The 23,716-nt window shown below is 41.5% G+C and overlaps 1 protein-coding gene and 1 non-coding gene across 3 annotated transcripts in view; one reads left to right on the top strand and one right to left on the bottom strand.

Annotated features, from left to right (window-relative positions):
• The window catches only part of KCNMB4 (potassium calcium-activated channel subfamily M regulatory beta subunit 4), a 76,798-nt gene that overhangs the window by 45,809 nt on the left and 7,273 nt on the right, over window positions 1-23,716 (top strand). Inside the window, exon 3 of one of the 2 annotated variants that reach the window (XM_042246913.2) lies at window positions 4,543-4,636. The exons of the other annotated variant lie outside the window; for it this stretch is intronic. Within the exon in view, the coding sequence (XP_042102847.1) occupies window positions 4,543-4,636 (94 nt within the window). The remainder of the gene's footprint in view (window positions 1-4,542; window positions 4,637-23,716) is intronic. 2 annotated transcript variants of the gene reach the window in all.
• TRNAR-ACG (transfer RNA arginine (anticodon ACG)) lies at window positions 7,793-7,864 on the bottom strand. Its single transcript has one exon. It is a non-coding gene; the product is annotated as a tRNA-Arg (tRNA).

Below are 23,716 nucleotides of genomic sequence, written 5' to 3'. Positions count from 1 at the left end.
AGGATGAGATGGTTGGATGGCATCACCAACTCAATGGACATGAGTTTGAGTAAGCTCTGGGAATTGGTGATGGTCAGGAAAGCCTGGCGTGCTGCAGTCCATGGGCTTACAAAGAGTCGGACATGACTGAGCAACTGAACTGAACTGAACATGTAGAGGGTATCAAATCTAGGCGACATCTTCTAGCCATTTACTACAACCCAGAGTGACTCTCTGGCCATTTTTTTGAAGGTATTAATAGTTTCCATTCTCTAACAACTTTTTGATAGTATATGTCACCTCCCCTGAAGCAACCCACTCCATTTCCCAGTGTCTTTAGTTGTCCATAATTCATTTAAGGAAAATACCTAGAATAGGAACATAAGTAGAGATGGATAGGTTACAGTTTATTAAGGACTCGGGGGAAGAGGAAAAGGGGAGTCATTGCTTAATGGTTACAGAGCTTCTGTTTGGAAATAGATAATGGTGATGATTGTACAGCATTGTCAATTTAATTAATGCCACTAAATTTTATACTTCAAATGGCAAATTTTATCATGTGTGTATATATGTGCTTAGTCACTCAGTAGTGTCAGACTCTTTGCGACCCCATGGACTGCAGCCCACCAGGCTCCTCCTTCCATGGGGATTCTTCAGGCAAGAATAGAGTGGAGTGGGTTGCCATGCCCTCTTCCAGGGGATCTTCCTAATCCAGGGATTGAACCCAGGTCTTCCGTGTTGCAGGCAGATTGTGTGTGTATATATATATATTTTGTGTGTGTGTATATATATATATATATATATATATGTGTGTGTTTATATATAAAGTAAAGTGTTAGTCACTCAGTCATGTCCAACTGTTTGCAACCCTATGGACTATAGCCCACCAGGCTCCTCTGTCCACGGGATTCTCCAGGCAAGAATACTGGAGTGGGTTGCCGTGTGCTCCTCCAGGGAATCTTCCTGACCCAGGTATTGAACCTGTGTCTCTTTATGTCTCCTCCATTGACAGGCAGGTTCATTACCACTAATGCCACCTAGGAAGCCCCCATATATATATGTATGTATGTATGTATATGTATGTTTTAACCACACACACAAAAAAACTTCATCCTGGTTAGCACTATGGTCTTGGAAGGAAGGTAGACCATATTATCTGAATTTACAGAAGAAACAGCCTTTAAGGTCATACTACCTGGGAGGAGCAGAGTAAGGATCTGAACCCGAGTCCTTGAGCCTCAGACCGAAGGCGTCCTCCGTTCCACATGCCATTGCTGTGGAGATTAGACTTGTTCTCACTGCTTGTGATGCTATTCTTACTATTGCTTTGAGCTGGCCTGTACAGAGGAAGGCAAAACACTTCTGCCCCCATTGTTCAATCTAGAGACTCAAACTCAGTTAATGAGGCCTGACATGGCATTATTATTATTTTGGAAGCAACAACACACTGTTGATTCATACAGAGCTTATGATTAATCAAACTTACTTGACCCACATCTATTTTATACATGCTACTCTTGAAGTCTCTCCCTATCCTCATTTCTAACATTTCTTTGTAAGAATGATGTTCTGAATTTCAGTGCAAGAATTTGATATCTATATAAATACATACCATTGCTGTTTTCCTGTTTGTTCCATTCTTTTATGATTATTTTGAATCTTGATTCTGGAACACAGTTGTTATTTCTTCCATTGAAAAATGTTATTCTAATTGTAAACCTAAGTGACTTCAATTTTCTTATGCAAGTTATTGATAAAAATGCTGGAAAATACTGAGTCACAGACAGAGATGTGACTGTTTCCCTGATAATCTGGCCCTCTGTCCTTACCCAATCAGTAGCCAACGCCTTCATATAGTGCTTACTCTGTTCCAGAAACAGTTTAGGTGCTATACACATTGAATCTCATTAAATCTGTACAGCATCCATATAAAGCATTGTTGTCATAGTTTTCATATTCTGCATAAAGGAATGAAACACAGAGAGGTAAGGCAATTTGCACAGATCACACAGCTAGCAAGTAGCAGAACCAGGATTCAAACCTATGCAGTCTACCTCTGTGGCCCAGGCTCTTACGCACTCTGCTATATAGCTGCTGACATCAGCCAGGATTCTAGCCCATACTGAGGTCGGATAACATCAGGGACTCCATGGAATCTTATCAATGACATTGTAATTATAACATTCTTTAATTGTACCATTGGTGGCAAAATAACCTGAAATGGCAGACAAGGGAACGTGTGCCTTTGCATGTGCTGGGTCCTCTGCCAAGACACTTGTGCTCCATACTCCTCTTCTTCTTTTGTGTTTGCTCAAATAATACTTCTCTTTCCCCAGACACGTGGAAGTTCTCCTTCCCTTTTATCGCCTCTGCATTTGTACAAATGCATTTTGAAATTTATCTCAACAGTAAACAAACAACAGACATTTACAGAGCACCTGGAGTATGTGCCTGGCATTGGTCGATGAGAATACAGGAGCAGACAGTGTTCTGCCCACAGGCTTACCGCTAACTCATAAGAACCGACACACAGGCACCGCCCTGGAGCTGGCCACGCTGTGGCTGCTGCAAGTGTTGTTGAATGGCTGAATGGAAGGGAACAGAGTACTGGGAAATTCATTTAAGACACTCAGATGTTCACCTGCAAACTGTGTTTGAGATTAAGAGAAGGCTAGTTGACTTGGTGAAATTTTAGGATCCCCAACCTGTACCTGTGTGATTCAGTTAGCTGAGGCTAAATTGCACTGGGATAGCAACCTGAAAATCTTAGTAGCTTATAACAATGAGAGTTTATCTTCTGCTTACAGTGCCTGTCTGTCTGGGGCCCCATGCAGCTTCAACCCCTGCCTTTATCACTGCAGCATCCCAGCTGAAGGGGTGTCCCCCTCTCTGGGATGTTAATATTAGTCTTGTGACAGAAGGAAAGAACACACGTTTCCTTAGGAATACTCATGCTGAAAATTTTTAGTGATTTTCAAACTCTTTATCATGTTCAGTCCAACAATCTGATGGCTGTGTATGTGTACTTTCTTGAATCTTGAAAATCAACTGCTACCAAGGTAACGTTAAGTTACTGGCACATCCAAGAGAGACTCTATGATTGCCTGATAGGGTCTTTTTAATTTCTCAAGTTTAAAAACTTCTACAATTGTACTGTAAGTCATCACTTTCATTGTTATACACACTTCTTTATAAAACTTTTGTCCTCCAAACATATATATATATAAAAGCAATTTACTAGTTAGGAAAAGAGCTTGACAATTAATTTAGCTAATTTTACTGGGCTGAAGTATTACAATATCTCTTCAGTGCACTTCTACCAAGAAAAATAACTGCATTACAGACTGCAACAAAACAGAACATAAAGCTATTATTCATGTACTCTTGACTGTATAATTTAGGGGTTAGGTTGAAGGATTCATTGCTAGCCTTGATAGAAATGCTAGCCTGTTTCTGTTTTCCAACATGCAGCAGCAAAGTATAGATCCTCTGTGAATTAGTCAATTAAAAAAATAACTGTTTAGTGCATAATACATTTTAATGAAATGGGTTTTAACAATTGGGAAACTTCTAGAATGACAATATTATAATAGGCAGTAACCCTGTTTCCTTCAGCTTTTGTACTAATCAAAAAGACTTGCAGTTCACTCTTCCCCGACCCAGGATGTGTTTGTTAGATCTTCTCTTCAAAACTGCCAAAATAATGAAGCGAGGCTGATGGGAGAGAGGTGTAAAGGAAAAGAAAGTGTGGTGACTGGCTGATTTTTCTTCATTGAGGATCTAATTACAGGGAATTGGACTTCACCTGCTGCTGCTGCTGCTGCTAAGTCACTTCAGTCATGTCCAACTCTGTGTGACCCCATAGATGGCAGCCCACCAGGCTCCCCCCAATCAGACATTAATCGTGATTTCCTGAGAGTAAGTTGTGAAATGAGTTACAGGATCCTTTTCCGAGGTTTGGAAAAAGTAGAGTGTCTGTTCATCTGCTTGGGCTCATCTGGTATTGGCTTTATTAGGTCCTGGCAGCATTTCCAAGCATGCTAGTCCTGAAGCAGCGTCATAGGAACAGCAGCGCTGGTAGGCTTCTCGGGAAGGGTAATGCGACCAAGCAGGGCTGGAGCAGATGAGTCGAAGGAACGGGAACCACTAGTGACAGCAGGTACATGCACATGTGTTGCTTGGAAAGGCTGGAGACAGATTTTTAAATAACCGAGCATGAAGAGAAGAAAAGAAATTTTGTGATGACAAAAAGCATAGTGTACACGATCACTCTTGGAAATTATCTGGAAATAGTTGGCACAGTTGGTAAAAACACAAGCAAATACACTTGACTGTTTATGCAACTACATCAATGGTATTTATAATTCCAAACAAATATACATGGCCTTTGAAAGAATTCCCATGAAGTCTAGGATCCTGCCCTCCCATCCCCCCATCCCATTTCCCCATCCCCCAGATTTGCTTAACTGAAACTCTGTGTTGCTGGATTTTCACTCCCTTCTTATTCCATTGACATTTACCGAGCTTTCCTTTTGAGTTTAGCTCAGTGTCACGCTCTTCTAGGTGTGGGAACCACTGGAAGAAAATCCAGGCTTTGTTGACTTGGGCAGACGTCCTGAGATCACGCTTTGTGGGGGCGTTTGCATTCGAGCTGAAGGTGGGTGAGTGAGCCCTCGTTGCTCTGCCTCTGCTTCAGTTTTGCTAGTTAAGGAACCCCTGCCATCTTGATTGTATGTCAGAAATCATGGGGGCAATGTTTTCTCTACCGCCCTTTAAATGCCACTGTTCAAACTGTATACAATATGCCCGGCATACTGTAGATGGGAAGAAGACACATTGACATTTGGGGAGATTCCTTACCTGCCTCATTTCCTTGAGACCAAATTCTGAGGCTCTTGCCAGCCTTACAAATACCCGATGGGATCCCTGCTTATATGCATATCTGGGGTGCATCAGAATGTTTGTCATCTTCTCCCTGGAAACGGTTTCTCACACCCACGTTGCAAGTGTGTGATCTGAGATTCTGTCTCCTGCTACTTTTCATGTCCTCTTTGCCTGGAGGGAGGGCTGCGAATATGATTCAGCTTAGGGAAATGATACAAAGTATGGCTGTTAAAGTGATCTGTCAAAAGAGTCCTTTCTATGTGTGCAGTTACTATGCTGGGTGCAGCCAAGTCTTCCTTTACCTGAAACAGCGGAGTAACTTTGAATATGAGAATCTCAGAATCACGAAATCAGATGGCCTGGGGGACACTAGCTCAATTGTAGGCCTTTGGATATCATTTTATTTCATTTCAAAGGGGAGCCTCTACCCTGTTTTTGAAGATTTTGAAAAAAAAGGCACTTAATAAAATCTGTGATTTTTTTTTTTAATATAGTGTTTTCAGCCTTTTCTATAAAGAGAGCTTCTCTTTCTACTTTGGTACTGGCTTCACAAAGTGACTAAAGAGTCCTGTTACCTGTCAGCAGGAGGAATATTGAGATATCCTGGTTAATCAGTACTGTTGATTTTAGTCCCTCCCAGTCCCTGGCTTGCTAGGAAGTCTTGCTTGTATCACTGAATGCTCAGGCATGCTAGATCACAACAAGCATCTTTTGATGTTTAAGAGTTAGTTAGTCTAGGCATTTCCCTGGCAGTCCAGTGGTTAAGACTTCACCTTCCAATGCAAGGGGTGTGGGTTTGATCCCTCATCAAGGAACTAAGATCCCACATGCCGCACGCCGAAAAACCAAAACATAAAACAATCTATATTGTAACAAATTCAATAAAGATTTTTAAAATAACCCACATCAAAAAATTATTTTAAAAAGTATTAGTCACTCTAAATAAGAAATTGAAAAGCCAAAGAGCATTTTGACCATTGGCATCATAAATCAACATTTCTAATTTCTAAGGATTTCTCTCCAGGAGTAGGCATTGCTGAAATGGAAAACAGGTTCTGAGAGATTTCCTTTGGAAACAGAAAGGCCCACTCTTCAACTTCCCCATTTCTGATTAAAATCTGTTTAATATGAGATTAAATCATTAAATATGAGAAAAATAATTGTATGGAAGAATGCATGCTTTTAGGAATGTGTTGGATAGAAATTATGAAACTGTTTTTATAAACTAGAGATAAAAGGACCAGAAATCAACAATATTAACATGACATGATCAAACTTATGCACTTATTATCTCTGAATTTCTCTGGAAATTCTACCTCAGTTTTAAAATTCAGAGCTTTGAAAAGATTTGAAGGAAAGATAATGGGGAAAAAGTTCAAGAGGGTCAAATTTATAATGTGGTATGGCACTGTAGTTAAAATTAATACAGAGAATTACTCATGACATTGTTTCATGAAAGACTGAGTAAAGGAGAATCAAGAATCTTTGGACATATTTGATAAAGTGTAAAGTTGAAAGGAAAACAGAAAAGATGTATTATTTTATTATTATTAATGTATTAGTTGATGTGGTATTATATTAATGTATTATTAAGATGAAATAAAGTTTATAAAAAATAAGGAGACAGTTCCTTAGGGAGGATTAAAGTGGAGGATTGAAATTTTTGGAGCTCTATTAATGATTAGGAACAGCGGGTACAGGGGGATGTGCTGGAACTCCAGGAAAACAGTGCAGGAAAATGGTGCGGGTGCAGGAAAGAGAGGTGTTTTGTAATATCTTTCATCATGCGTATTTTGTGTGTAAATGCTTTTGTCATAAAAGAGCAAATGTTGAAAAAAATGAAAAAAGTAGATTTTTTTTAATAATTCAAGTTGGGATATTAGAAAAGAATTTATTCTTTAGTTTTTTGTCTTGTTTTTAACTTTTGTTTTTTGACTGTGTCACATGGCACCTGGGATCCTACTTCCCCGACCAGGGATTGAACCCACGCTCCCTGCATTGAAGTCTTAACCACTGAGTCTCCAGGGAAGTACTCCCTTGCCTTTTTAAAAAGTTCCTTCTGTTGATGATTTAATTCTGAATGACTAATTGGGGAAAGGAGTAGATAATTTATGTAATTGTCTAAATAATGGCCCCTAAAGATATCCACAGCGCTTCCCAGGTGGCACTAGTGGTAAAGAACCCGCCTGCCCATGCAGGAGACATAAGAGATGTGGGTTCCATCCCTGGATCAGGAAGATCCTCTGGAGGAGGACATAGGAACCCATTCCAGTATTCCTGCCTGGAGAATGCCATGGACAGAGGGGTCTAACGGGTTACAGTCCATGGGGTCACAGAGAGTTGGACACGATTGAAGTGACTTAGCACACATACATGTGAAGATGTCCACATCCTGGTCTCCATGGATTTATGGTACCTTACCTTGTTACCTTATGTTACCTGGTGTAGTAAAAGGGACTTCACAGATGCAGTTAAGTAAAGGGTCCCGAGATGAAAGGTTTATTTGCGTTATCTGGGCAGATCTGAATTGACAGGGTCTTTATAAGAGAGTGGTGAAGATCCAAGGAGTGGCATAAGGACAGTGGAAGCAAGAGACTGGAGTGATGCTGAGGAGGGGCCGGGAGCCGAGGGATGCGGGGAACCTCTAGGAACTGGGAAAGGCAAAGAAACGGATTCTCCCCAGAGCCTTCAGAAGGAACAGCTCTGCTAACACCTCTGTTTCAGCGCAGTGAATCAGAGTTCAAACTTCTAACCTGCAGAACTAGAAGAGAATGAATTTGCATTGTTTGAAGTGAAGTGAAGTGAAGTCACTCAGTCATGTCTGACTCTTCACGACCCCCATGGACTCTAGCCTACCGGGCTTCTCCGTCCATGGGACTTTCCAGGCAAGAGTGCTGGAGTGGGTTGCTATGTCCTTCTCCAGGGGATCTTCCCAACCCAGGGATCGAACCTGGGTCTCCTGCATCGTAGGCAGATGCTTTACCGTCTGAGCCACCAGGGAAGCCAAAGTGAGAGTGAAGTCGCTCAGTCGAGTCCGACTCTTTGCAACCCCGTGGACTGTAGCCCACCAGGCTCCTTAAAGCTGCTAAATTTGTTAGAGCATCAGTAGGAAACATACTGGTAGTAAACTGTAGATAGTATTAAGTGTAATTATCTTTTACAATGAATGGCTATGAGCCTCTCTTCAGTTCTAAAGCTTTTAAATTGCCCCAAATTTCTAAAGATTTTGAATCTGTGTTGTGTTCTGTGGATTGACGAATTCATTTCTCCAAGTTAGGAAACTTGGGTATGGCCTTGGTTTGAAGCTTTAATAGAAAATCTCACTTCAGTCTCCTTCCTGTGTGTCTCCTTTATTCTTCATACAAAAATTTCACTTCTGACCACTAAATGTATGTGGGTTTTTCCCCACATCAAGCAATTTTCCACCATACCAGCTGGTGTTCTACAGTTTATTAATAACTCAGTTCTGACACTATATACTTGGAGACAGAATCAGAGCCCAAAGGTTAAGGGCTCAATTGCACCAGATGGCTTCTAGGCCACTTCAGATACCAATTATTAGTAGGTCTTACTTTTTCACTCTCTTCTTTCACTTTCATCAAGAGGCTCTTTAGTTCTTCATTTTCTGCCATAAGGGTGGTGTCATCTGCATATCTGAGGTGATTGATATTTCTCCCAGCAATCTTGATTTCAGCTTGTGCTTCTTCCAGCCCAGTGTTTCTCATGATGTACTCTGCATAGAAGTTAAATAAGCAGGGTGACAATATACAGCCTTGATGTGCTCCTTTTCCTATTTGGAACCAGTCTGTTGTTCCATGTCCAGTTCTAACTGTTGCTTCCTGACCTGCATACAGGTTCTCAAGAGGCAGGTCAGGTGGTCTGGTATTCCCATCTCTTTCAGAATTTTCCACAATTTATTGTGATCCACACAATCAAAGGCTTTGGCATAGTCAATAAAGCAGAAATAGATGTTTTTCTGGAACTCTTGCTTTTTCGATGATCCATTGGATGTTGGCAATTTGATCTCTGGTTCCTCTGCTTTTTCTAAAACCACCTTGAACATCTGGAAGTTCACGGCTCACATATTGCTGAAGCCTGGCTTGGAGAATTTTGAGTATTACTTTACTAGCGTGTGAGATGAGTGCAATTGTGTGGTAGTTTGAGCATTCTTTGACATTGCCTTTCTTTGGGATTGGAAGGAAAACTGACCTTTTCCAGTCCAATGAGATGGTTAGATGGCATCACTGACTCAATGGACATGAGTCTGGGTAAACTCTGGGAGTTGGTGATGGACAGGGAGGCCTGGCTTGTTGTGGTTCTTAGGGTTGCAAAGAGTCAGACACAACTGAGCGACTGAACTGAACTGAACTAGGTTACCCACAGTTTCTGTGTGTGCATGCCAAGTCGCTGTAGTCGTGTCCAACTCTTTGCAACTCTATGGACCGTAGCCTGCCAACTCCTCTGTTCATGGGATTCTCCAAGCAAAAATACTGGAGTAGGTTGCTATGCCTTCTTCCAGGGGACCTTCTGAACCCAAGGATCGAGCCCACATTTCTTAAGCCTCCTGTGTTGACAGGCAGGTTCTTTGCCACTAGCACTAGCTGGGTTCTGTTGTTGTTCCGTCTCTAAGTCCACCCCATGAACTGCAGCACTCCAGGCTTCCCTGTCCTTCACTATCTCCTGGAGTTTGCTCAAACTCATGCCCATTGAGTCAGTGATGCCATCCAACCATCTGTCACCCCCTTCTCCTCTTGCCCTCAATCTTTCCCAGCATCAGGGTCTTTTCCAGTGAGTCGGCTCTTTGCATCAGGTGGCCAAAGTATTGGAGCTTCAGCTTCAGTTCTTCCAATGAATATTCAGGGTTGATTTCCTTTGGGATTGACTGGTTTGATCTCCTTGCTGTCCAAGGGACTTTCCAGCTCCACAATTTCAGCCTTCTTTATGCTCCAGCTCTCACATCCATACATGCTGCTGCTGCTAAGTTGCTTCAGTCGTGTCCGACTCTGTGCGACCCCATAGACGGCAGCCCACCAGGCTCCTCTGCCCTTGGGACTCTCCAGGCACGAATACTAGAGTGGGTTGCCATTTCCTTCTCCAATGCATGAAAGTAAAAAGTGAAAGTGAAGTTGCTCAGTCGTGCCTGACTCTTAGCGACCCCATGGACTGCAGCCCACCAAGCTCCTCCATCCATGGGATTTTCCAGGCAAGAGTCCTGGAGTGGGGTGCCATTGCCTTCTCCCATCCATACATCACTACTGGAAAAATCATAGCTTTAACTATACTTGGAGTCTGACTTGGCTACAAATCAGGTTTCTATGACCTCCACATCAGGCTTGATTTGCTAGAGCGGCTCACAGAACTCAGGGAAACACTTACTTAGATTTACCAAGATGACATCTCATTGTGGTTTTAGTTTGCATTTCCCTGATGATTAATGATGTCAAGCATCTTTTCATGTGCCTATTGGCCATGTTTTCTTTGAAAAAGTGTCTGTTCAAGTCCTCTGCCCATTTTTTAATCAGGGTTTCTGTTTGTTTGTTTTTGATGTTGAGTTGTAGGAGTTCTTTGTGTACTTAGGATATTAACCCCTTGTCAGATATATCACTAGCAAATATCTTCTCCCATTCAGTAGGCTTTTGTTTTTGTGTGTGTGTGTGTGTGTGTGTGTGCAAGAGCTTTTTAGTTTGGTGTAGTCCCATTTGTTAGTATTTCTTTTGTTTCCCTTGCCTGAGAAGCCTTATCCAAAAGAAGTGTTGTTAAGATCCGTGTCAGAGAGCATACTCCCTGTGATTTCTTCTAGGAGTTCTAAGGTTTCAGGTCTTACATTTTAAGTTTATGGTGTGAGAAAGTTGTCTTTTAGCCATTTTAATCACAGTGTCTCTCAGCGCGAACTTCTTTGGATTCCTCTTGTTGGGACTTTGTGATTCTTGTACTTAGATGTCTCTTTCCTTTTATAGTTAAGGATGTTTTTAGCTAATATTTCTTCAAATAAGTTTGCCCCATTTCTCTCTTTCTTCACCTTCTAAGACTCCAAAAATGCAAATGTTAGTTTGCTTGATGTTGTCCCAGAAGTCCCTTAAAATATCCTAATTTTCAAAAAACATTATTATTTTCTTTTTCTGTTCAGTTTGGGTGATTTTCACTACTCTGCCTTCCAGGTCACTCACTGATCTGTTCCTCCGTATCATTCTGTTGTTGTTTAGTCACTAAGTCATTTCCAACTCTTTGCAACTGCATGCATTGTAGCCCCTGCCCCCCAGGCTCCTCTGTCCGTGGGATTTCCCTAGCAAGAATACTGGAGTGGGTTGCCATTTCCCTCTCCAGGGGATCTTTCCAAATCAGGGATCAAACCTCTGTCTCCTGCACTGCAGGTGTATTCTTCACTACTAAACCACCAGGGAAGCCTTCTGTACCATCTACTCTCCTGTGGACTCCTCCTAGTGTATCTTTTCTTTCAGCTCTTGTATCTTCAGCTCTGTGTGGTTTTTCATGTTTTCTAATCCTTTGTTAAAATTCTCACTTGGTTCATCCATCCTTCTCTTGAGTTTGTGATCTCATGATCATTATCTTTAAATATTTGTAGCTTGCTTTTGCCACTTTTAAAAGTTCTCTTTCTAAGGTTATATCTTATTCCTGCATTTGGAACGTATTCCTCTGTTGCCTCATTTTACCTCATTCTCTGTGTTGATTTGTATGTATTAGGTAGGTGGGTTGTTTCCTGATTGTGGCTCAGCTGGTAAAGAACCCACCTGCAATGCAGGAGACCTGGGTTGGGAAGATCCCTTGGAGAAGGGAAAGGCTACCCACCCCATGGCCTGGAGAATTCCATGGACTGTGTAGCCCATGGGCTTGCAAAGAGTCGGAGCGACTGAGCAACTTTCACTTTCAGGTAGGTGGGTTGTTTCCTGATTTGGAAAAATGGCAGTATGTAAGAGACATCTCATGAGGTTCGATCCTCTGATCCTATGAATTTCTATCCTGTGGAAGAGAGGTCTTAGGAGGTCCTGTGAGGTCCATGAGGTTTGATGAGCCACACCCCTATCTAGCCACCAGAGCTATACTCTGGGCTACATACATCCATCTGCTGTGATAGGGCCGACTACTGTGGATGCAGTGGTAAGTGGGGCTAGCCCCACCCCAACTGACTGTCAGACCCTGCCTTATAAGACAGCCATCCTGCCATGGAGGACTCGGGGCTTGCCCTGGCCTGCTGGTGGGGACATACTCCCCTAGCAGTAATAGGCTAGGGAAGACTCCAGAATGGCACTCACCAGCACCAATGTCCTCATGGTAGAATGAGCTCCCCCAGATGGCTCCTACCGGTGCTGGTGTCCCCAGGGGTAGTTCCAGTTGCTTTTTTCTTCTCCAGGAGGCTCTCCAGGACCAGCAAGTGGGTTTTTCTAGGTTCATTTCAAAGCACTGCCTCTGTGCTGACACTCATGGCACGATATCTTTTGTGCATCTTTAAGCACAGGGTCTATGTTTCCTATAGTGCTGCAGCTCCCCTGTGGTCAGGTCCCACTGTCTTCACTGCCAGATGTTCTGGAAGCTTGTCTTCTCAGTGCAGGACCCCCAGGCTGGGGAGCTCAGTGTGGTGCTCAGACCTCTCACTCTTTGGGAAGAGTCTTTGCAGCTGTGATTATCTTTCTGTTTGTGAGTTGTCTACCCAAGCTTGTTGGAGAAGGAAATGGCAACCCACTCAAGTACTCTTGCCTGGAAAATCCCAAGGAACGGAGGAGCCTGGTAGGCTGCAGTCCATGGGGTGGTAAGAGTCGGACACGACTGAGCGACTTCACTTTCACTTTTCACTTTCATGCATTAGAGAAGGAAATGGCCACCCACTCCAGTGTTCTTGCCTGGAGAATCCCAGAGGGACCTGGTGGACTGCCATCTATGGGGTTGCGCAGAGCTGGACATGACTGAAGTGAATTAGCAGCAGCAGCAGCACCCGAGCTTGTGGATTTTGACTATGTGTCAGCTCCATTCCTCCCACCCACCTTGTGTGGTTCCTTCTTTACATCTACAGCCGTGGAAAATCGTTTCTGCTTGTCTTCACATTGTTCTCATGGATGGTTGCTCTGTAAATAGTTGTTATTTTGGATGCTTTTGGGAGAAGGTGAGCTCAGGGTCTTCCTACTCCACCATCTTGGCCAATGACACTACCCTGTTCTTTTATTAAAGAATTGAGTATCTTTTTCATATGAAAAGAAATTTATTTTTATTAGCTAGTTGTTTTTATTTTACCTATGGGTCTTAATGGAGTTTTTTGGCTATTAAAAAATGTATACATTTCTATAATTGGATCATTCATATTTTCTCAGTAATTTCTATATTTCATGTCTTAGAAATTAGGGTTGCTAAATTTAGTGAACTGAAATACAAGAAACCCTGTTAAATTTTAATTTCTGATAAACAATTAGTAACTTCTTAGTATAAGTAAGTCCAGTAGAATACTTGGGACATATTTGTATCAAAAAACTCCATTACAAAGACTTTTTGTGTTTCTCATTCCAGTGTTATTTTTAAACATTCAGGTGTTCTTCTAGAGCATTCATGGTTTTCAGTCCAACTGGAATTTTTCTTTTCTTTTTTGGTAAAGAATAAGATGGAGAACCAATACCTTTTCCCCAAATGATCAGTATTGTCCCAATACAATTTATTGAATAACCCATCTTTCCCATGGTGATTTCTTTTTAATGGCATAGATTTTCACTTTAAAACTGGAACTACCAAGTAGGGTACACAGGTAAGAACTATTATGGGAACAGTTTGTCTTAAATAGAATGTAGATGTCTTCCTTTCTCTAGTTTATTTCTGTTTAAATCTTAAATTTAAGCAATCTGGCCAGAAAACACAGCTCTGTGTGAAATAAATAGCTTACCTGGTAATTCAGAGGCCCACAAGCCAAATTACCCCCAAAGAACAGCTTTTCTTAGGAAAAGCTCAGAGGAAGTACTGGGCCGAAACCGTCATCCACTTTACAGACTCGTCCTCTTTGATGCTGTCAGGGAGCTGAGAGTCATGCTCTCCAGCAGCCACAGTTTCGGATACAGGTGACTCTTCCTGAACAATTCACAGAGGTGGGTGGAAAAGGAAAGGATTTCATGCAAATGTAATGCAGTCTTAGGTTTCTGCCTTAGAAACTATCTAGATAGTTTAAATTGTTTTTCCATTTTTAAAATGGAACAACACAAAGGATCTACACAAAGACGTAGTGCATAGCACATGGAACTCTGCTCAAGGTTATATGGCATTCTGGATGGGAGGGGAATTGGGGGAGAATGGATACATGTATACGTATGGCTGAGTCATACTTCGCTGTTCACGTGAAACTGTCACAATATTGTTAATCGGCTATACCCCAAAACAAAACAAAAAGTTTTTTTAAGGAACAAAACGAACAACAAAAACAGAGGATTTATAATTATGCCAAGCTGAATGTAGGATAAAATCAGTTCCTTGATTTGCCCTTTTTAAAGGCAAAAAGTAATAAGCATCCTCTTGGTTTGCAAGTCTTGACAGTAATTCCTCTTTTTTTCTTGAAAGTGCAGGAGAGATTTTCTCAGGCAAGGATTATCCCTAATGACTTCAGGGTTCTTAGACTCAGGCTGCAAAAATAGACAGATGTACAAAAAATAATTACTACCTAGTGTGAATAAAAACTTAAAAGAAGTTTTTTACTCTGGGAGCACAAGATTGCCATGGTTTTCCTAGGCCTCTGCTTTGGAAGAGCTGGATTGAGACAGTTACTTGTCTGGGCTGCATCTGTAGGGACAATCATTCTAATGAGTAGGAAAATGTTTGCTAAATAAGCCCAACTATTATAATAATTTAATGTTGCTAAATGATGGCTTGGGATAAATTTAGGGGATAATTTCTATTTGTGTTCCTAATCAAGCAACTAGTGTTACTGATTTTTTTTTCCCCTTGCATATCTCTATTCAAGATACGTATACTAGAATGGAAAGTATAGTTGACCCTGAACAACACAGGTCTGAACTGCAAAGGTCCACTTATACATGGATTTTATTTCAATAAATACTGTGGTACCATATTATCTGCAGTTAGCTGAATCCATGGATGAGCAACTTGGGATAGAATGGCTAACTGTAAAATTATATAGGGATTTTTGACTATGTGGATATTAGTACCCCTAAGCCCTGAGCTTTTCAGGGGCAATTGTAACAACTAGCTTGTTAAATGAATTTTCTTTCTTGTCTTTCTTTTTTAAAAAATTGTTTTGGCCTCATTGTATGGCATGCAGGATTTTAGTTCCCCCACCAGAGACTGAAACCGGGCCCCCTGCAGTGGAATCACATAGTCTTAACCACTGGACCTCCCAGGAAGTCTTCCTCTATCCTCTTTCTTCACACTGCTACCTTTAAGCCTGTCTGTATAGGACTGGAATGATGACTACAAGGGGCAAAAAAGCCTGAGGGAAATGAGGTTATCTATACCAAAAGGAGGAAAAGGCAATGGCAACCCACTCCAGTACTGTTGCCTGCAAAACCGCATTGACAGAGGAGCCTGGTAGGCTGCAGTCCATGGGGTCGCTAAGAGTCGGACACGACTGAGCGACTTCACTTTCATTTTTCACTTTCATGCATTGGAGAAGGAAATGGCAACCCACTCCAGTGTTCTTGCCTGGAGAATCCCAGGGACGGGGGAGCCTGGTGGGCTGCCGTCTATGGGGTCGCACTGAATCGGACACGACTGAAGTGACTTAGCAGCAGCAGCAGCAGCAGCGAAGACCGATGATCCCTCACGGCACATCTAAGACCCCGTGCAGTCAAATAAATACATATTTTTTTTAAAAAACATTACTACTCCAGACAACCTAGAAGGATGGGATGGTGTGGGAGGGAGGATCAAGAGCGAGGGGACATATGTATACCTATGGCTGATTCATGTTGATGTATGGCAGAAACTAACACAACATTGAAAAGCAGTTATCCACCAATTAAAAGTAAAGAAAACATTTACTTCTCTAAGTTCATCTAATTGGAGAAAACAGCTAAGAAAATATAAGGATGTTTACCCACTCCAGTGTACTTGCCTGGAGAATCCCAGGAACGGGGAAGCCTGGTGGGCTGCCGTCTATAGGGTCGCACAGAGTCAGACACGACTGAAGCAACTTAGCAGCAGCAGCAGCAGCATAACACTTATAGACCTATAATGAACCTTTCACCCTAATAGATGCCATCTCTGGAGTAAAGCTGTGATGTCAATAGAATACCTCTCAAGCTTTTAAAAGCCCCTATTACAGGACTTCCCTGGTAGTACAATGGATGAGAATCCGCCTGCCAGTACAAGGGACATGGGGTTGATCCCTGGTCTGGAAAGTCTCCACATGCCATGAAGCAATGAAGCCCGTGCACCTCAACTGTTGAGCTTGTGCTCTAGAGCCTGGGCCCTGTAAGTACTGAAGCCCGTGCTCCGCAGCAGGAGAAGCCACGACAATGAGAAACCTGGGCACCACAGCTAGAGAGTGTTCCCTACTCGCTGTGGCTAGAGAAAGCCCACATTCTGGAAGGAAGATACAGAGCAACCAAAAAAAAAAAAAAGCCCATATCACAATATCATAGCTGAAAGCAAGTGGACAAAGATGGGCTCACCATATAGCAAATCACCCTAAAGAATACTACAAAGGGTCTGTATTCTGGTCCCCGTTTCCTACTGTAATTTATAGCAATAACTTGATACAGCTTCTGGATCAGCTGTTCAGGTGCCTTCCTGTGATTGTATAAGAAGATATACAATCCTTTATAAGACAGGACAATTAACATGCTTTGTCCTCTCTTGCCAAGTTCTTATGTTTGCTTCAGACAGTAACTAAATAAACACATTGGTTAATTACTCTTAGTAAGGACAGCTCAATTATGCCAAAACCAAATTCAGTGTTTTTACTGGCTAATCTTCAACATCTATAGGTAGCAAGCAATTTTTTAAAAAATCACAAATCAGTGGATCAAGTCAGTTTCTTCATGGGGTACATTTTAATTTGGTCTTCTAGATGGCACCCCACTCCAGTACTCTTGCCTGGAAAATCCCATGGACGGAGGAGCCTAGTGGGCTGCAGTCCGTGGGATCGTAAAGATTCGGACACGACTGAGCGACTTCACTTTCAATTTTCACTTTTCACTTTCATGCATTGGAGAAGGAAATGGCAATCCACTCCAGTGTTCTTGCCTGGAGAATCCCAGGGACGGGGGAGCCTGGTGGGCTGCCGTCTATGGGGTGGCACAGAGTGGGACACAACTGAAGCGATTTAGCAGCAGCAGCAGCAGCAGCGAGCACAGGTTATAGAGCCATGTGCTCTGAAACTTGAAACATTTGAGTTTCAATGTTGCTGAAAACAGAAACATTTAAGAATACCCACATTAAAGTTTTCCAGATTAGGTATCAATGATTAAATAAGAGTTCCTACCTGAAAATCTTGTGTGTCATAGCCACCTCGCACCTGTGGCAATTCAATTGAATATTTATTTTATTCATTTATTTATTTTTGGCCATGCTGCACAGCTTGTGGGATCTTAATTCCCCAACCAGGAATCAAACCCAGGGCCCACGACAGTGAGAGCACCAAGTCTTAACCACTGAACTGCCAGGGATTTATATCAACTGAATATTTGTCTATACATTAGAGACTTTTATAGAAAACTTTCAAACACTGAAGCCCAACCCCATGCAAAGTTCTCTGGGAATGAATACATGTCAGGTTCTTCAGTATTAGACATAAAATGTGTTGTCACTTCAATGTCAGGAATCTAACCTGACAGAAGCCTCTCCTTTCAGCCCATAACCGAGACTGCTTTTCAGTGATTTCAGTCTTGAATGACTTGCTCTTGTTATTGTGGAAAACCAGACTGATACATTTGATATTTAAAAAGCATTGTTGGTAGGAGGTGTGGGTATGAGTGACTGCTGCTGCTGCTAAATCACTTCAGTCGTGCCTGACTCTGTGCGACCCCATAGACGGCAACCCACCAGGCTCCTCCATCCCTGGGATTCTCCAGGCAAGAACACTGGAGTGGGTTGCCATTTCCTTCTCCAATGCATGAAAGTGAAAAGTGAAAGTGAAGTCACTCAGCCGTGTCCGACTCTTATGACCCCATGGACTGCAGCCCACCAGGCTCCTCTGTCCATGGGATTTTCCAGGCAAGAGTACTGGAGTGGGGTACCATTGTCTTCTCCGGGGTATGAGTGACAGGGAGGGCTTATCGGAGAGTACAAAGAAACTTTGGCAGCAAGGGATACATCTACCAGCTTGATTTTGGTGATGGTTTCACAGGTGTATACTGTGAAACTCATCAGACTGTGTACTTTAGGTGTGTGCGGTTTAGTAAAACTGGGAGTAAAATAATGTTTAGTCATGTATTACCAAATGTGAGTAATCATCAACCTCGCCTGAAAACTTATTTAAAACCTCAGGAGAACTGAGACCTTGAAATCAGTGTTTGAAAACCCCTAACATGGTTTCATTAACCAGCTTTGTAAACCTGCTGTTAAGGGACTTTAAATGTGTTATACAGATTGCTTCGTGTAAAAATGCACACAACCTAATTTATGGAGGTTAGCCTTAGCAAAAAGTTCAATCTGGTGAACCGACACATTTCTTTTTTTTAATATAATGACAATGTGTAACTCATCTCTGTTCTTTTTTCCTTGGGCACTGGGATGCTCGAGAGGTAAGTTCCACTTATGCTTTAAGGCAGGAGCTTTTCTTAGCCTGGGATTTCTGTTTTATCTCTATCCTAATTACATTGTACTTGTTCTTTACTGTCAATTTAAAGATTTTATTGTATTTAAGTTTTTTTGTTTTTATTTTTATCTGTTTCAGATTTTTTTTTTTAAAGTAGGTCATGTTACCAATAATAAACAAGATTTAGAGCAGGAATAGATAGAATCTCTTCAAAAGGTTCAAAAGATGAAATCATGACCTTTTTTATGTCATTTGGCTATGCTGCTATACCAGAGGCCTGGCATATATGAACTGACATTATGCCTGCAGAATTATTCTGTGATTGTGATAATGATGAGGCATTTGTAGACTCTGAAATGAGATTTCATCAAAATACTTAAGTGCAATTTTCAGTAGTGAGGTAGCATATTCTTCTTCATAAAAATATGGGTAAAGCTTGGCAACTAAAATAATTTCCAGTGTTTATTGTATACCTGATGTGTAAATGTACATAATTGATACACGCCTATTCTAAGAAAGGTTCAATGAGTGCTCTAAAGATTCACAGAATTTTGCAAGATAAATTAGAAAGGTGTGAAAAAAATAAGACAAAGCATGAAAGGTCTGATTGGCACCAAAAAAGTCAACATAGTCTTGCTGGAGATGGGAAAATTTTAATGTTCTGGCGGCCCGTATGAAAAGGAAGTTTCTGTGCTCAGATAAGAAGTATGTGTGATCGTAAATCTAGAAAGATCTCTGTTTCCTATAAGATCTTCATGGAGAAAGCACTTTGAAGGAGATCGTCTTGTCTTTCAGTGGGGACTGTTACTATCATGTGACTGCTGCTGCTGCTGCTAAGTCGCTTCAGTCGTGTCCGACTCTGTGCGACCCCATAGATGGCAGCCCACCAGGCTCCCCCGTCCCTGGGATTCTCCAGGCAAGAACACTGGAGTGGGTTGCCATTTCCTTCTCCAGTGCATGAAAGTGAAAAGTGAAAGTGAAGTCGCTCAGTCGTGTCCGACCCTTAGCGACCCCATGGACTGCAGCCTACCAGGCTCCTCTGTCCATGGGATTTTCCAGGCAAGAGTGCTGGAGTGGGGTGCCATTGCAGTTCAGATTTTTATGTGAACTGGTTAAGATAAGTTTAAGAAATTTTCCACTCCATTAAAAAAAGAGATTATCAACATTTTTTCTCCCTGTTAGCCAAAAGAACAAGCATTGTGGGGTGGAAATCTCCTTTGGTGAGACAAAATCAAAGGGAATCAGTTTTTTATATTGAGGATGATAGACACCAAATCTTTGTCTTCCTGTCTGGTATCGCTAGGTCAGTTGCTAGGCTACAGGGTGCTTTTTTACCAATTACAACAAAGGACCACCCCCCTAACCCTAGGCAAATCTAGCATTCAGATCTAGATTTCCACCCCATCTCTCCTCCCATAGCCAGCCCTCCTGCTCCCCACTCCTGTCTTATCTCAGGGCACCTTTATTGTATTTTAAAAAAAACTTTTTTTAATGTGACCACTTTTAAAGTCTTTATTGAATTTGTTACAGTATTGCTGCTGTTTTGTGTTTGGTTTTTTGGTGGCAAGGCATCTGGGATCTTAGCTCCCTGACCAGAAATCGCACCTGCAACCCCTGCGTTGGAAGGCAAAGTCTTAACCTCTGGACAACCAGGGACGTCCCCCAGGGCACATTTTGTGCAGTGCACATGTGCAGAAGTATGAGGCAGTCATGAAAATGGACTGAAGGATCAATTAGGTAGTTTCAGAAATAGCCAGCTAAACAACCTCATGTTTCACCCTCATTTTTTTTAACTAATAGAATTTTTCACAGTGCTTATTAAACTTTATTAGGTATTAGAATCACATAGGAGCTTCTTAAAAATGCATATTTCTGGATACCACAACCTCCAATTCTGATACAGTGAACCAGGGATTGAAACCCAGGAAGCTACATTTCAACAAAAAGCAAGGTGATTCCAGTTTGAGAAAAGCTGGCCAAGGAGTAAGTAGTACAGGTTTAAAAATCATACTGATAGCGTTTCAAATCATTGTATCATTGTAAGTTGTGTAAACTTGGGAAAACTAACCTTTCTTTGTTTCTTTTTATGTTAATCTTCATTTATTTGCCTGCACCAGGTCTTAGTTGCAGCGTGTGAACTCTTAGTTGCGGCATGGAGGATCTAGATCCCTGATCAGGGATCGAATCTGAGCCCCCTGTATTGGGAGTGTGGAGTCTTAGCCACTGGACCACCAGGGAAGTCTGGGAAACCAATTTTTCCTTGCCTCAGTTTCTTTGGTTGTAAAGTGTCAATTAAAAATTCTTCCAACACAGGGTTATTTTAAGGATGAAGTCAGATCAAATATTCTACCAGAGTACCTGGAGGGTAGTAAGCACATAATAAATGCTGGCTACTGTTTTCACAATATACTTTCAAAGCTCTATTCAGGGTAAGTCCAACCCTTAGGAAAGTATTTTTAAGGGAACGCACAGACAGCACTTACTCTCATTTTATGGTATTTGTCTGCACCTTCCTTGGGGCACAGAAGTGCTTTCCATTAGCATCTCTATACAACCCCAAAGAAATCTGTTGCTTACTTCTTTGAAGTCTTCAGATACAAAGTAGTCATCCTTTTTTGATTTTTTAAATTTTTTGCTTATTGCCTATATCCTCATCAACATGCTGATTTTAATACGTAATATTCAGATCTCATCAAGCCATTTATCTAGTTTGCAAATGCTGAAAATAATGATTCTTTTTTTTCCCCAATGTTTCCCTTTAGTCTCACTATTATGGAATTATGGAAAGCTGAATTCTAAGTCCAAATCCCCTGGGGAATAATTTTTGATAACTCATTTGAAGTCTGCCTCATGAAATTGCAGGTAGCTGGGGCAGAGTTGGGGGTTCCCTTCCCTTAAGGCACTAACTGCCCAGTTTGAAAGAGCCAGACTTTATATCATGAAGACAATTTAGAGATAATCTCAGTAAAACCTAAAACTGACTGTGGACTTAAGCATTATTCTGCAGAGAAATAAGTTTTTCCTATAGTGGAGGAAACACTGTTTTTCCTTATACCCATCTTAGGTTCCTTTCTTGTGTTTATGTGCATGTTCAGACTGTCTGACTCTTTGAGACACCATCAACTCTAGCTCACCAGGCTCCTCTGTCCATGGAGTTTTCTAGGCAAGAATACTGGAGTGGGTTTCCATTTCCTGCTCCAGGGGTTCATTGTCTGGAGCCCTGTAAATTAGCCTGAAAAAAGACTGATTAAACAGAGAAGTCTAGTAACATACGCACCATGTATATGCAAGGGAGCACTCAGTGGTGAGATTCAGAGAGATGGTTAGAACTTGAGCTTATGGCATCTTTAAAAAAAAAGGAAAAGAGCGCGATAAATGATTAGAGAAGTGGCAAGATGAAGGAGAAAGACCTTGAGTTGCTAGGGCAGCATATTGTAGGGAGGTAAATATTTGAGGAGCTAATAGAAGATAAGTGCTGAGTTAATAAAGTTCGTTTTATAGATTCCATTGGTGCCATCCCTGGGCTATTAGGGTCTAGAGTTGTCTCCAGTGATTAACTTCTGTCCTTCCAGGAAGAGAAAGGAGGGGGATACCTTTACAAATTTATGTCCTGCTTTCAGGCAAACAGGGAAAGTGTGGAGAGCTTTCCTTGAATATGATTCTTCTCAATTGTCTTCATTTCAAAATAATCCTTATGCTAAAGTAGGATGTTCTGTACCCTTCATTCCCATTGAAGGAGACCGTGGAGCATTTTAGGACCATGTGAAACGGAAACAGATACTGGTTATTTTTAAAGACACCAGGTACATTTTTATATAATATTTCTACCTCAAAGAAGGCTTTTGAAGCATTTACAAATTCAACATGGCTAACTCAAGTGAATGATGTTGTTTTGTCATTTGCAATATTAAAAACAAATTTTCCCCCAAGGGCTTTAGTAGGTGTGGAATGCTAAACAGTTTTTAAATAAAGCAAATATCTGGGTCCAGCAATTTCCAGTTATTGTTTCTTTCCTCCTTTTATTCATTCTTTTCCTCAAAACTATGTTTCAGAAATATGTTTAATGCTTCCAACCACCTTTCATCTGTGACTGTTTTCCTGGCTGAGTTGTACAGTACAGTGGTGCCCCTTACCTGCAGGTGGGGGATATGTTCCAAACCCCTAGTGAGGGAGTACTTCAAACTGAACCCTATATATACTATGTTTTTTCCTATACATAATACCTATGGCAATTGTAAATTAGGCACAGTAAGAGAATATCTGAATTGCCAGTGTCACTACTCTTGTGCTTTGGGGTTAATATTAAGTAAAATAAGAGTGACTCAAACACAAGCACTGCAATATCGTGACAGTAGATCTGATAACCGTGACAGCTACTAAGTGACTATCAGGTAGGATATTCTGGACAGAGGAATGATTTACATCATGGGTCGGACAGAGCAGGATGACAAGCGATTCTGCCATGACACTCAGCACAGCATACAATTTAAGGCTTATGGATTGTTTACTTCTGGGACTTTCCATTTAATATTTTCAGATCTCAGTTGATTCAAGGTAACTGAAACTATGGAAAGCAAAACTACAGGTAAGGGGAGCGGACGCCTGTGCTGTGGTAAAGGATTCAACCTCAAGAATAATGTCTAGAAAAAGCATAGAGGAGATACTGGATTAGTTTACTAGAAAATTAGCTGCAAAACACATTAATTGTGGAAATCACATGCAAATTAATTAAACAGCATTAAAAATCCAAGTTCCCTTCCACCAACCTCCCCCTTTTTTAACTATTTCAGCCATGTATAATTACATAGTCTATGGTGTTAAGTACATTCACATTACTATACACTCACCTTTTGATGAAAATTCTAGATCATCTTTGTACAAATCTGCATGAGTAGAACAAACCAAGAAAGAAGGGGAGGGAAGTAGAGGGGAAAGGAAAGTAAGGAGGCAGGTAGGTAGGAGTAAAGGTAAGAAGGAAGGGAAGGGACTTCTCTGGTGGTCCAGCGGTTAAGAATCTGCCTGCCAGTGCAGGGGATGTGGATGGGTTCAATCCCTTGTCTGGGAAGATCCCACATGCTGCAGAGCGATTAAGCCCATGCACCACAACTGTTGAAGCCTGCCTGCTCTGGAGCCCATGTGCCACAACTGCTG

Source organism: Ovis aries, chromosome 3 (assembly GCF_016772045.2).
Source record: "Ovis aries strain OAR_USU_Benz2616 breed Rambouillet chromosome 3, ARS-UI_Ramb_v3.0, whole genome shotgun sequence".
Lineage (NCBI taxonomy): Eukaryota > Metazoa > Chordata > Mammalia > Artiodactyla > Bovidae > Ovis > Ovis aries.
The sequence above is the reverse complement of the archived record's forward strand: the minus strand, read 5'-3'. Positions and strand labels throughout refer to the sequence as shown.